This window comes from Cibotium barometz, chromosome 58 (genome assembly GCF_041138505.1).
Source record: "Cibotium barometz isolate CiBa-2024 chromosome 58, ASM4113850v1, whole genome shotgun sequence".
Taxonomy (NCBI): Eukaryota; Viridiplantae; Streptophyta; class Polypodiopsida; order Cyatheales; family Cibotiaceae; genus Cibotium; species Cibotium barometz.
Window position 1 is genome coordinate 6,512,302 of NC_141103.1, and position 15,187 is coordinate 6,527,488.

Consider the following 15,187-nt stretch of genomic DNA (forward strand, 5'->3'; position numbering starts at 1 on the left):
GAGAGGCGAGGAGCAACTAAGTGTTCAAGAACAAAAGCTCCCGAAAGCCAAGAGGGAACCCGAGCACAAAAGGCTCTAGGAGTTTGCAAGGGTCTCAGCTGCCAAGAAAACAATATACGAGAGAAAACAAGAAGGCTGCTTGAGAGATGCTGTTCGGAAACATACGTTGGGTTTTTTTTTGTGTTCCTTGTGCAACCCGACGTTGCCAAGCGGAACAGTTTTAAGCCCAGGCGGGATAAGAAAATCGAGTACCCTCATGCACTTTTGTTTTTTCTTCTTTGTTTTATACGCTGGTGGCGGTTTGCAACATCCACGCTAGAAGCGTGTTTGATGAGCCACGTTACGTTGGTCGCGTTTTTTTTTTTTGCTACTTTTTTTTTTTAAACGTAAAGTTCCTTTTTAAAAAAACGGGAAGGCAAGGGCTTAAAAAACGCGCGCGCGCGCGCCGGGGGGGGGGGGGGGGGGGGGGGGGGGGGGGGGGGGGGGGGGGGGCTTAAAATAAACGCCACGCCCAAGTCACCTGCCACCTGAACCAGCAGCAACAAAAGAAAAAAAACTCGCCGCACCCGAGCTGCCCGTCACTTGTGAACGGTAGCAACAAAAGAAAAAAAAAACTCAGTTTTCTCTCTATTTTCTCTCTCATGCACAGCCGAAAAAACTTGGCTTTCTTCTCACCTTTCCCACTCTCTTCATGTTGTCCAAGTCAACCCTTTCCGTGACCAGATGCATACAAAAAAACCAAAAAAAAAACAACAACCTTCCATGACAAAAAAAACAGCCATATATATGAAAAAACCAACAATTCTCAAGAACTCGTACCTCTTTCTTTGACCTCTTTCTTCTGTACCTACCAACTTGCGCACCCTCGAGGCATGCTCTGATACCACAGTCAAATCCCCAAGGTCTCCTCGTAGAGCAATCCCAAAACAAGACCCGAAACCTACAAAACAAGCCATAAACCGTGAAGGGGGTGCAGGCCTGACTCACCACCCAACCATGATAGCCGTGGGCAAAACCCACAAGACCTGGCTGTCCCCACCGAGCCACGAGCTCAGCTAACTAGCAAGACGCACCGACTAGTCTCTACCCCATGACGTCCCATACCGCCATGGAACTAACCTTGCGGGCCTCAAGACTACTGCCGGCCTCGGCTACATGAAGCAGGTGCACGTCTGCACTAGATCCAAGCTCCTGACCGCAGAGCTCTCGCATGGACTCACGAGACTCTGCCAGTGGCCACCCTTTTATAGGCTCTTGGCCGATCACCGGGCGTCCACACATGGGTCCCGCCCGTCAATCCATCCCTAGCCTAGCTCGCCAATCTGCCTGCCTAGCTCCAAGCTACCCCAAGCCTCGAAGCTAGTCTTGTGTGCGTGTTGCACACGGTAGATACACTCTGTGCACATGACACAATTGGACTATGCATAATGTCTTCCGTGTTTCTTGGTTGAAGCCCTATGTTGGACCAACATTGCAAGTAGTCTTCGACGAACAACAACCAGAGATGATTGACGAAGTCGAATTCATCGAGCCCAAGCAAATTCTCCTCCACGGATGGAAGCATGGTTCCAGTCACAAACAAAGACAGTTCCATACAAAGTTCAAGGACCGAGGCACACAAGAAACCATATGGCTAGATGAAGAATTCTTCCAGAAGTACCTGCAGATATTGTCAAACTACTTGGAAGCCATGAACCTGCCATCAGATGTCACATGCACCCTACACTATGGTGCTATGCGATACACTCGCTCAGCATTATATGTAACATCATACAGTATTAATACCTTTTTAGAATTATTTGTAGTATATTGTGGCCCCATTGTGAGCCCCAGTCCGAGACATGTTAGGTACGAGCTACATAGGTCAATCTCCCAGCCTTAGATGTCACGTCAATCCCTTAACCCACATGGAGAACAAAGCATATAAGTCATCTGAGGCTAGGCATGGTAAAGTCAGTCCAATAGATGCATTAAACAAAACATGTTAAAGCATTTCATAGCATGGATGCATGGGCCATCCATTAGGCAGCCCATGGGGCACTGGGGCAAGGGGGCAGCCAAGGCTGGTCACATGCCTTAGCATTTGATGCTAGGCATCATACGACAGCCCATATCCCTGTCGGCCAGCATGGAGAGCTGAACACACACCTTTTTCCAAGCACTTGTGACAGTCGGCTAGCATAAAATTGGCATCGTAGCATTTAATGCTAAGTGATGGCATTTAATGCCTCATTTTCAGCTTGTCGTGCATATATGCAACTGGCCGACAACAGCATGAATGGACCGACCACCAGAAAAATTCATATGAAAGCAGCCCTTGGTCCATTGTATAAATCACTTCATTCATTCAGAATTCAGCCAAGCAATTTAAGAGAACATCTGTGCTTCAGATCCCCCGGGTTCTTGGAGCATACAAAACAGCCTCAAGCACTCCGTGCTTTAGTCCAAGGCAATATCGAATATCCTCTCATCTTCAGCCAGCATATGTGCATATTCTCATCAGTTCTAGATTTGCATAAGTGGCGTCATAGACTCTGCTACAATGCTATTGGTTCAACATATGGTTCAGCTTGAGTTTGGTCTTCCTCATCCTTGCGTTGGGCAGTCCTCAGTCTTCACTCATTATCATTGTACAAAGTTCTCCAAAGAAATACAAGAAAATACTCCTGCTTGCAGCGGGTATTTGGGACCCAATCTGGCGTCAACTCTCATCTTCTCTCTCTCTACTCTTCTCTCTCAAAGTAAAGTGGCGTGCATAAACTCACAAGTTTCAAGAACGCTTTGTTGTGCGTTTCAACGGTCAACCTATTGCATGCTACAAAGGTACATGCACACGAACAAGTACAAGTACACAAACAAGTACTAGTACACGGTTTCCAAATTCCAATAGCAAGTACTCAAACAGGTACACGCGGAGCCGGTTCATAGCAAGTACATCTAGTGCAGCAGGTATTACTATAAGCACAGCAGGTAGAGAAGGGTTTTCAGCAAAAGCAGCCGGTACAGTAGGCTGTACAGCAGGTACAGTAGGGTTTCCAGGAAATACTGCAAGTACAGTAGGGTTTCCAGCAGATACTGCAGGTACAGTAGGGTTTCCAGCAGATACTGTAGGTACAGTAGGGTTTCCAGCAAGTACTGCAGGTGCAATAGTGTTTCCAGCAAGTACTACAAGTACAATAGTCAACTTGCAGATGGGGGGAAAGCAAGAATGCGACAGCTTCAAGTGTGTGTGTGTGTGTCACCATTTGGCCACCCAAATGGTTCACTCTTGCTTTCACACTATGTACATATTGGATTGGTGTCCATGGCTTATGGAATATGCCTATGCAGGTGATTGACACGTGTCATGCTGTATAGTTGGATATGATATTCCGCTGGGACTTGATGTTATCATGCCCGGAATATCTGGAGGACTTGGCTTTCCGCTGGGACTTGTGCCTTTGTGTACATGCCCAGAAACGCCTGGAGGACTTGGCTTTCCGCTGGGACTTGTGCCTTTGTGTACATGCCCGGAAACGCCTGGAGGATTGGCTTTCCACTGGGTCTAGTATCGCATATACTTGCCTGGAAACGCCTGGTCTTATATGGTTTCATGAATGGAAATTGCTCATGCCAATGCTGCATTGCATAGCATCTTTATGTGCTTGCTTGCAATTGAAATTGCGTGCTGTTTTCATGCTTGCTTGACCAATGTGTAGTTCCGGGTAAGGGGACGCCCGCCCGTGAACCGTGCGTGTGAAACTGTCTGCTAACATGGTTGTGTTGCATGTGAACAGGTGGTAAGTATTACCCAATCTAGGCTCAAATAGCCCTTAGGACTTGGCCAATATTTATAAGTGAGTGCGTTCCCATTTCATTAAAGTTTGGACGCCCAAAAGTCACTTATAAATTATGACCTCTTCCAAGTTCACACTCACTGAAGTCCCGAGGCGGACAAGACTCAATGTCCAGGACCTGATCCTCCCCTTTTACTCATAAATGGGCATCTCCCCATGTCCCTTCACCTGATTGGACCCCAATTCACTTACTTATTAAGAGAAATTCGTGTTTTCTCTTCATGAGGATTTTTGGAGGCTGAAAACTCTGTTTTTCCACCATTTCTCTCCATTTCCAAGCTCTCCATAGCCATACCCAACTTGCTAGGGTGTTTTCCAAGCTTCCAAGAGTGTTTCCAAGTGCTAATCACTCTCCTACTCACTCCCAATGACTGAAATTCAGCAAAACAGCTCTCATTTTTGCTGTAATTTCTGGTCTTTTTGTTGAAAACCCTAATTTCAGCCTTCCTTTCTCAAATTGAACCATAGGGGGAGCTTTCCCAGGGTTCCCTTCATCCTCTTGAAGACTTTTGTCGCGAAGGATTGCGGCAAATCGAAGATATCAACACTTCTAAAGCTTCCAACGCGAAGGCTTCCGCTTGCAACAACTTCTATGAAGACTGGTAAGCTAATTGGACAATGTGTTGTCATTACTTACTCAGTAGAAGGGCAGGACTCCTTGTTTAGCCGCCATGTGTAGTATTTCTCTTGTCCTATGTGCTCTTGAAGATGTTGCTACTTTGCTTGGTAGAACATAGAGCCAATAGTAGAGAATATGGGCACTGAAGTCGGGCCGGGCATCAAGGCAGCTCCTTGGTGATCTACATCAACACACCATTGTTTTCTAAATGCTGAATTTCATATGCATTGGCATGGAGGATTTGGCAATGGATGCCCGTGAAGCTATGTATTGAATTTCTCCAATAGTAATACAATTTACTCAAGGGAGGGGTCGGCCGTTCCGGCTCATTGAGTGTCTCTTGTCAAATTCAGCAATTTTACTTCTTGTAGTTAAGCAAGTGTCCTTCAAATCTTAGTGTATTTAAGTGTATTGATTAGCATTGTGTTCAACCAAGTTACATTGGTATCAGAGCATACGGTTCTCTTTCACTTCTATCGTGAGAGACGATCACCGTGAACACTAGCTATCTCTACACTTAGAACATTATGGACAGCCATACAATGAATGTTGGAGATGCTAATACAAGAGGCAGGGACAATGAAATGCATGCCTCCAATGCTTTACAGGCTAAGCAAACTCATGTGGTGCACAATAGGGAACATGAATATGTGGGACAGCCGTCTCGTGGCAAAGAGAAGATGCAAGAAGAAAAGTCGATAGTCTTGAGGGCTGAACTTACTCGTATGCAGGCTCTTCTCCAAGCACAACAAGAAGAATTGAATCTCTATCGCCGCGAGGATCCATTGGTACATGACCGTTTGAAGACCAAGAAAGCTGAATCGTATATGGATCATGCAATGGCAATGATTGCTCAAGAGTTGCACATGCAACCAAGGGTTGCAGCACGTGCATACTTGGCTCGTACCGAGGATGCCTATGCAAAAAAGGCAACCATCCCACATGTCTTGGAATCCCCACAAGTGCCCGAACAAGAAGTTATGTCTAAGAGGATGAATCTCCATGCTATGGGAGAGGAACAATCAGTGACTTCACGCCATGCAGGAATATCTCATGTAGCCCGTGAAGGATACAATGTTTATGGCAGTGGTCAAAATGTATGTCAAATGCCATTGCCGGCTGAAAATGTACATGCACAACACATGCAACATGGGCTGCAATTTTCTGTTGGTGCAGGTATTCCGTGTATCTCACATGCCACTCATGCCTTCGAGTGTGCTCGTGAGGGAGAAGCTATGGCTGAAAATGTATCAATGCATGTTGAGGGGCCAGCCATGCCTCATGCTTACAGGGCACATGTATCTATGCCTTATGCATCACCTTTTGGTCCAAAAATGATGTCAATTACAGGGACTGTCCCAATGGACAAACATGGGGAAAAACATGTTGAGATGCACACACATGCATCAAAGTCTCGTGACTTCAAAGCCGGAGACAAATCTGTGAAGCTTGACACATATCATGGAGAATACGATGCATCAAAGGCACTTGCTTTTATTGCCCAGTTTGATATTGCTTTCAGTGATGAGGATTTCACTCAGAAATCCATGATCCGGCATGTAAGCATGTTCATGAAAGGCACTGCTGCCCATTGGTGGCTCACGGAGAAGCTCTCACCGAATCCCGTTAGATCATGGGAAGAGTTCAAGGAGAGGTTTTATGCTCAATTCTTGCCTCCCAATGCATTGAATGAGATAACAATGAAGTGGGATTGGGTAAAGCAAAATGAGGGGGAATCGGTAAATGCATATGTACAAAAGTTTTGGAAAGTGCTTTTGGAGGTGTCTCCATTTATGCATGTCACCGAGGCGAAAAGGAAGAGAAGGTTTCAATCGGGATTGCAACCCGTGTACAAAGCGGGATTACAAATGTATCCTGGTCATACCTTACACCAATTAATCGCAGCCGCCACTGCCACCGAGCAATTGGAACTCAAATTGAGTCGATCCAATAAGGCTAAACCCTCATTTCAAGACAAAGAGAGGGCTGTCCAAAACCTGCAAAATGATGGACAGCCACCTAAAAGGGACCAAAACCAAGACAAATTAGGTCCAAAAGCTGAAAATAAGTTTGCTAAAAAGCGCCCTTATAAGCCGGCAAACTTTGGTCTTAGTGCTGAGAAGAAGGAGCAATATATGCGTGAAGGCAAATGCTTTACTTGTGGCAGCACTGAGCACATGGCAAAAGCATGCCCAAATAGGAAGAACAAAGCTGAAAATGCTAATGTACCGAAGCCTAATGTACATATGGTTCCGGATGTGCAGGGCAACACTTCACATGATAGCAAAGATAGGGTTGTATGTAAAGCTTGGGGACAGCTAAAAGCCTATTAGGTGGTGAGCTACCTGGCACAAGATCAATGCGATGATCTTCCGGTCGTACAGGTGGTAACTCATTTGGTAACTCATCAGCAAAACAATCATTGTGCTCTTGCAAAAATTTCAGCCTATCATTACAAAGAGTGTTTACATGTACATTAGTTTTCTCAACAGGATCTCGTACAAAAATCAAGTATGCAAAAATACTCTTTTTCATTACTTTCTTAATTTGTACATGAGATACAAGGGGAATGGTATCACCCTCTTCACCAGCATCAATTACATGTTCTCGGTCTTTATGTATGAAGGTGATCCTGTTAGTCTTGTAAGTCTTGCACGGATCAATACGTGTATGCCAAGGCTTTCCAAGCAATACATCACAGCTATTCAAAGGCGCCACAAGAAAATCCTCATGATCCACATAGCCTTGAATGTGTATGCGCAACTTGCCAAAAATAGGCATGACCTGCACTTCTCTACCAACAAAGGCAGCCCCTGCTTCAATTTGAGGACCCATGTCCTCCACTTCAATACCCAAAGCAGCTGCCATTTGAGTGGATATGAAATTTTCAGATGCACAATCATCAAACATGAACAAAGCGGGCTGCAAAAAGAGGAGATCATGAAGCAAGTAAATGAGCTTCTTGAGAAGGGTTTGGTTCAGCCAAGCTCTTCCCCATATTGTTCACTCGTCCTCTTGGTTCAAAAGAAGGATGGATCCTTTCGTATGTGTGTGGATTATAGAGCTTTGAATAAGCTTACCATCAAGAATCGGTTTCCGATTCCACGCATAGACGACATCCTTGACAAGTTGGATGGATCGGCATGCTTTAGCCGAATTGATCTCAAGAGTGGATATCATCAAGTACGTGTAGTGCCTCAGGATGTACACAAAACTGCTTTTAGGACAGCATTTGGGCTTTATGAGTATCTTGTTATGCCTTTTGGTCTTACAAATGCCCCGGCTACATTCAATAGAATGATGGATCGCATATTCCGTGGGTACAGGAAATTTACAGGTGTCTTCTTTGATGACATCCTAGTCGTCTCGAAGACCGAAGAAGAGCATAAAGCTCATTTGGCTATTGTTTTTGAAGAGCTCCATAAGCATAAACTCTTCATAAATGCAAAGAAGAGTGAGTTCTTCTTGTCAGAGATACATTATCTTGGGCATATTGTGTCCAAAGATGGAGTGCGGATGGATCCTGCAAAGATTGATGCAATTCGGAATTGGCCCGAATTGAGTTCGGTGCATGAGATCCGTAGTTTTCTTGGATTATGCTCTTACTACCGCAGGTTCATTCGGCACTTTGCATGGATTGCTTCTCCTTTGCATGATTTGACAAAGAAGAAGGCCGTGTTCAAATGGACTAATCTAGAGAGAGATGCATTCTTCAAATTGAAAGATGCAACTACTCATGGTCCAGTGTTGATCGTTCCGGATTTGCAAAAGCCTTTTTGTGTGGAATGTGATGCATCTGGAAATTGCATAGGGGTTGTCCTTAATCAAGAGGGACATGCCGTGGCTTATGAGAGTCGTAGATTGCATGATGCAGAGCTATCTCTTGGCATTTATGAGAAAGAGCTCTTAGCTGTAATTCATGCACTTACTATATGGAAGCATTACCTTCTTGGGGCTGATTTCACTGTGAAGACACATCACCAGAGTTTGAGGTATTTTCTTACTGTGTCAGAGAAGCATATGAGGATGGCCAATTTCCTCTCTATGTTTCATTTTCAGATCTTGCACACCCCGGGAAAGAAGAATGTAGTGGCCGATGCATTGTCACGAAAGCCGTATGTAGCAGCTATCTCGGTTGCCTCTCATGGGGACTTGTCTACCATGCGTGATTTATATCATACGGATGTTGATTTTGCCACTATTTGGGCTGATTTGATGGCTGGTCATGCACATGCCTCATATGTGATCAAAGAGGGTTATCTTATGAAAGATAATTGCCTATGTGTGGTGTCTGACATGAGGCAAAAGGTTTTGGATGAGTGCCATGCTCCTCCATATGCTGGTCATAGAGGCATAATGCCTACTACGCACATGATTGAGCGGTATTTCTTTTGGCCAGGTATGCGGAAGGACATAGAGGCACATGTACGTGCATGTATCACCTGTCAAAAGGTCAAATTTGATAGGCAAAAGGCACCAAGTTTGCTTCAGCCATTGCCTATTCCCACGCAGCCATGGGAAAGTATTACAATGGATTTCATTATGGACTTGCCACGTACCCAACAGGGTAATGATGCAATTTGGACAATTGTGAACAGGTTTAGCAAGCAAGCTCATTTCTTGCCGGTCAAAAAGACCATCAAAGCTGAGCATATGGTTAAAATATATCTTACACAAGTGTTCAAACATCATGGAATGCCGAAGTCCATTGTGGGGGATAGAGATCCCAGGACTACAAGTCTCTTTTGACAGGCCTTATTTGATAATATGGGCACCAAATTGGACTTCTCATCAGCTTATCACCCTCAAACGGATGGGCAAAGTGAGGCTGCAAATTCAGCCGTGTTGGATCTCTTGAAATGTTGTGGCGGATCAGAAGTCTTCTTGGGAGAAGTACTTACCGCTTGTGGAATTTGCATACAACAACACGGTGCATGCATCTACGGGAAAGGCCCCATTTGAGATTGTTTATGGTAAGGTGGTTTTGCCACCCATCCTTCGCACAAAGGATGAGATATTTGCAGCTGATGAGTATGTAAGAGACTCGGATATTGCTTTTGCTCAGGTGCGGACAGCCATTGCAAGGTCACAAGACAAGCATAAAAAGGCTGCCGACAAGCATAGAAGGCAATTGGATGTTAAAGAGAATGATTGGGTATTGCTGAAATTTGAGAAAGCAAGACTTGCAAAGAGGCCTGGCAAAGAGGGTGCATATCCTAAGCTTGCAACCAGGTACTATGGACCTTTTCGAGTGATCGAGAAGATCAATGAAGTGGCTTTCAGATTGGCATTACCTAGTCATTGGCACATACACAATGCTTTTCATGTGAGTCTCCTTCGCAAGTATGTAGGGCCGGAGCCCAGTGAAATGGTCATTGAGGATCCACCAAAAGTGGATGAGCTTGAGGAGATCTTGCAGCCAGAGCAGATTGTGTATCACAAGGAACGCAAGCTCTGCAGGCAAAGTTGTGAGGCGTTACCTTGTGAAATTTGAGAACTATCTTCCCATTGATGCTAAATGGGTAGATGAAGAGTTCTTCAAAGATTGCCCGCATGTGCTTCAGACATATTTGGATGCATTTCAGTTGCGGACAACTGTTTAGAAGCGGGGGGGGGGGGGGATGTCACCATTTGGCCACCCAAATGGTTCACTCTTGCTTTCACACTATGTACATCTTGGATTGGTGTCCATGGCTTATGGAATATGCCTATGCAGGTGATTGACACGTGTCATGCTGTATAGTTGGATATGATATTCCGCTGGGACTTGATGTTATCATGCCCGAAATATCTGGAGGACTTGGCTTTCCGCTGGGACTTGTGCCTTTGTGTACATGCCCGGAAACGCCTGGAGGACTTGGCTTTCCGCTGGGACCTGTGCCTTTGTGTACATGCCCGGAAACGCCTGGAGGATTGGCTTTTCACTGGGTCTGGTATCGCATATACTTGCCTGGAAATGCCTGGTCTTATATGGTTTCATGAACGGAAATTCCTCATGCCAATGCTGCATTGCATAGCATCTTTATGTGCTTGCTTGCAATTGAAATTGTGTGCTGTTTTCATGGTTGCTTGACCAATGTGTAGTTCCGGGTAAGGGGACGCCCGCCCGTGAACCGTGTGTGTGAAACTGTCTGCTGACATGGTTGTGTGGCATGTGAACAGGTGGTAAGTATTACCCAATCTAGGCTCAAATAGCCCTTAGGACTTGGCCAATATTTATAAGTGAGTGCGTTCCCATTTCATTAAAGTTTGGGCGCCCAAAAGTCACTTATAAATTATGACCTCTTCCAAGTTCACACTCACTGAAGTCCCGATGCGGACAAGACTCACTGTCCAGGACCTGATCCTCCCCTTTTACTCATAAATGGGCATCTCCCCATGTCCCTTCACCTGATTGGACCCCAATTCACTTACTTATTAAGAGAAATTCGTGTTTTCTCTTCATGAGGATTTTTGGAGGCTGAAAACTCTGTTTTTCCACCATTTCTCTCCATTTCCAAGCTCTCCATAGCCATACCCAACTTGCTAGGGTGTTTTCCAAGCTTCCAAGAGTGTTTCCAAGTGCTAATCACTCTCCTACTCACTCCCAATGACTGAAATTCAGCAAAACAGCTCTCATTTTTGCTGTAATTTTTGGTCTTTTTACTGAAAACCCTAATTTCAGCCTTCCTTTCTCAAATTGAACCATAGGGGAAGCTTTCCCAGGGTTCCCTTCATCCTCTTGAAGACTTTTGTCACGAAGGATTGCGGCAAATGGAAGATATCAACACTTCTAAAGCTTCCAACGCGAAGGCTTCCGCTTGCAACAACTTCTATGAAGACTGGTAAGCTAATTTGACAATGTGTTGTCATTACTTACTCAGTAGAAGGGCAGGACTCCTTGTTTAGCCGCCCTGTGTAGTATTTCTCTTGTCCTATGTGCTCTTGAAGATGTTGCTACTTTGCTTGGTAGAACATAGAGCCAATGGTAGAGAATATGGGCACTGAAGTCGGGCCGGGCATCAAGGCAGCTCCTTGGTGATCTACATCGACACACCATTGTTTTCTAAATGCTGAATTTCATATGCATTGGCATGGAGGATTTGGAAATGGATGCCCGTGAAGCTATGTATTGAATTTCTCCAATAGTAATACAATTTACTCAAGGGAGGGGTCGGCCGTTCCGGCTCATTGAGTGTCTCTTGTCAAATTCAGCAATTTTACTTCTTGTATTTGAGCAAGTGTCCTTCAAATCTTAGTGTATTTAAGTGTATTGATTAGCATTGTGTTCAACCAAGTTACAGTGTGTGTGTGAGAGAGAGAGAGAGAGAGGGAAAAGCACTCGTGGGAGAGGTTGGTGGAACGGATGGAAGGGGTCCAACCCCCCTTGGACACGTGGCATTCAGAGACCAAGTTATCTCCATGCCTTCATGTCCCATGCTATGACGATAGCCATTGGCTAGCTTAGTGTACCATCCCATAGACTGAGGATAGAGACTGGCCCAGCTAAGCAGATACCCAGAGAGGGCAGGACATGTAGACTCTGTTAGATGGGAGTTGAGTCAGAGGTTTGCTAGTGCCTAATCTCCTATGAGATTAGAGGGAGATTTCAATGTGTCTATTCAGAGAGAGCTTTGGACCCTGATCCCGGATCATGAAGTACCCAATTCAGAGGTGCCTTGGACTCTTCCTACTGGAGCTCAACTGACACAGAATCACTACTCAGAGATCCTTGCTCCCAACAGCCCTCCTCTCAGCTTATCATCACCAATTTTTTCTAGCCTAGAGGGATGGATAGCTGAAAGAAAGAGCAAACACAGATTGCAGGTCCAAACCACAAACTGTAGAGGGCTATGAACAGTTGATTATTGCTGAAAATGAGCACGAGGGAAGCCCGTAGGTGCTTACAAGCATAAGAGACTGTCTCTACAACCAATGACCTCCAGCAGATATGCAAGAATGAGATGAAAACTGCGGGGAAGGGTAAGCACCCTTATATAGCCCTCCACAGAGTTGGTCGGCCAGTTGTAGTGGCAGGCCGACAGTTGTCCTGTGGCATAAAAATGCTATAAATGCCTAAAAAATGGTAGAAAAATCCCAAATAATATCTCCTAAAATATGCAAATGCAGGGCCTCATAAAATGACCAGTACAAGCATGAAAAAGGTACATGTAGACCCTCTGGAGATTATATATTCCAACAATAGGGAGGCACCAAAGCCCATCATGGTGGATACAAGAGCCTATACCATAGTACCCCCTCGCAAAGCACGCCCATGGGAGTTGCATCAAATCGGGCACGCACACTACAGAGAGCTAGACACCCTCGTCCCATTGAACCCCAACCACTCCCCAGCTCATCAACCCCAAATTCAAGAGGTCCTGACCTGCCATCGAGCAGCCTCATCCTCACGGTAAACTATTGACATCTCTAGCCTTCTTGTAGTATCACACATGATGGACATCCTTAATAGACCCTTGCCGGCATACAGGGTTGATTGAATGTCTTTATTCAGCTCTCCCATATCCCATCACTTATTGTACCTTGTACCTAGCATAGTAGGATCTAGATATTTCATCTTGTATAATCTCAGAGTCTGAGCTCTTGGCTTTCAGTTTTCAGTTTTAGTTTACTATTGCTTTTTCTTATTTCATCCATGACAAGATTTCATGGACACTATGTACACATCATTTTGGTCTCATAGACCCTTTGGGTCTTTTGAAAACGTTAGTCAAGTCTCTCTCTCTCTCTCTCTCTCTCTCTCTCTCTCTCTCTCTCAGAATGGCATCACTATATGATCACACATTGTCACCATAGGAGTCAGACATTTCAAAAAACACGTTTCAAAAACGTTTCATACCTTTTGAAAACATTTCATACAAGGGGATATTGGCCCCAAAAATCATATCTAGGAAACTTTATTTATGTTGCCCTGATACGCACTCATAGAAGCTATAAAACATGCTGCATTTACACATACAAACAATGTTAAGATTCAAGAATTTGGCGATGACTTGTGGACATGCAGGTTGCTAGTGCTGGGAACCCCAAGCGCAAGAAGACATTTTTTCTAAAAGCATAAAGTCTCTGGTTGATTTGATAAAAACACCCAATTTCATGTTGATAGGGCTTGGGCAGTAATGAAATGCATTTCATTCGTTTAGAGCTAGTTTCACTCAGTTTTCCTTTTGACATGGTTCAATATTCATCATGGATACATTGTATTACCTTTTTGGTCTCATAGACCCTATGGGTCTTTTGAAGACGTTAATCTCTCTCTATCTCTCTCTCTCTCTCTCTCTCTCTCTCTCTCCACATGGCCTAGGTCCTGTCTAAAGCATGGGTTCAAAGCCCTTTTGCACCTATACATATATGTAATCTCTAGCCACTTTCATATTTGTAATCTGTACCCACTGACACATGCTACCCCATGAGAAGGGAGCCCATGACAGCAAGCCCATAGCCAACCAGTTTTTCTTTCTTTCTTTCTTTCTTGAGGGGGCACGGGAGGGGAGGGGAGGGGAGGGGGGGCAGGGACTTTGACCGTGTTAACAAAAAGGGGGTACCTGGAGGGACGTCTTCAAGGCATGTTTTGTGGGCGCCAAGACCTGATTCTTGCACTTGAGGAAGCTGTTGTGCTTGAAGCCAGCCAGAAGGAATTGTTTGGGGCATGGAGCAGATCTAGGAAAGCGTGTGATGAAGGAAGGGCACTGCGCTCCTGCGAATGCTGAAAGACCTTGCATTTTCTTTTCAGATCAAATCTACACTTGTCCAGACAATGAGTATGGTCATGCAATTCAATGCAGGGTTTGAGCTAACCGAGCAGCTCAGGACATGCATGAACAGGAAATGACACAAACAAATGAAGTTCTAAGCCAAAACGTTGGTATAATTTTTTTGAATGTCTTGGGAAAAGCAGTCTTAGGGAATGTATACCCTCAACTGCATAGGAGATTAGTATTGGGTCACCATCTTCCATGAATGTTTACACACATGTATTTGTATCGTATTGTTGATAGAAAAAAAATCAAGTGGACCTCTACCACCCCCCCCCCCATATTACTAGGTGGTGGACCTCCACCCTCCACATTACAATTTACCAGACAATATATATTGCCCATCCCTTCATCCACCACCCTTTCCCACCACCAATTGGATTTTTGATGTGTAAGCACCCCATCAAATCAACCTTTGTCGCAACCCCTCTTTTCAATCCTTCATCTTCCCACTCTTGCTTCCACAATCAAAGACATTTCATAGCAACAATGAGAGAAAGCAATAGAAGATTGAAGGTTAGATCCATGCCGTCCAAGTCCATGTCAAAGTAGCATCCAAAGAAATGGAGGATCATTTGAATAGGGTGTTTATTGAACCTAGCATGATGTTGCAAGCTCAACCCCACTCGCCTTGCTTGGCATGGTATGTTGTAAATGTTATAATCTATATTGTAATGTGTGTGTGTGTGTTTCAAAGTGCACTTGCACAAATGCAAGACACACTTTGGAACTAGAACCGTTCATGATCTTTCTTCACAAGAAGGATTTGGGCTCACAGACATGTTTGTGTTGGCAATCCAGTGGGGGCTCTAGTTGATTAAAGTCAAATTAGGGAAAACTTAGGTCTGAGCTCTCGATAATTAAGAAAGGTGGTTCGTAAAAAAATGCAAGTCTCAAGATTCATAAAGGGCATTCATTTGACCCCACATGAATGGATATCCATGTAGCACATGAAAAAGGCCCTCTAGTGTCCCACC

The 15,187-nt window shown here is 44.7% G+C and overlaps 1 protein-coding gene across 1 annotated transcript in view; it reads right to left on the reverse strand.

Moving 5' to 3' along the window:
* The window catches only part of LOC147605837 (uncharacterized), a 32,437-nt gene extending 17,594 nt beyond the window's left edge, over positions 1–14,843 (reverse strand). Inside the window, exon 1 of the mRNA XM_086792339.1 lies at positions 14,001–14,843. Within this exon, the coding sequence (XP_086648465.1) occupies positions 14,001–14,177 (177 nt within the window). The 5' untranslated portion in view covers positions 14,178–14,843. The remainder of the gene's footprint in view (positions 1–14,000) is intronic.
* Between the last annotated feature and the right edge of the window lie 344 nt (positions 14,844–15,187).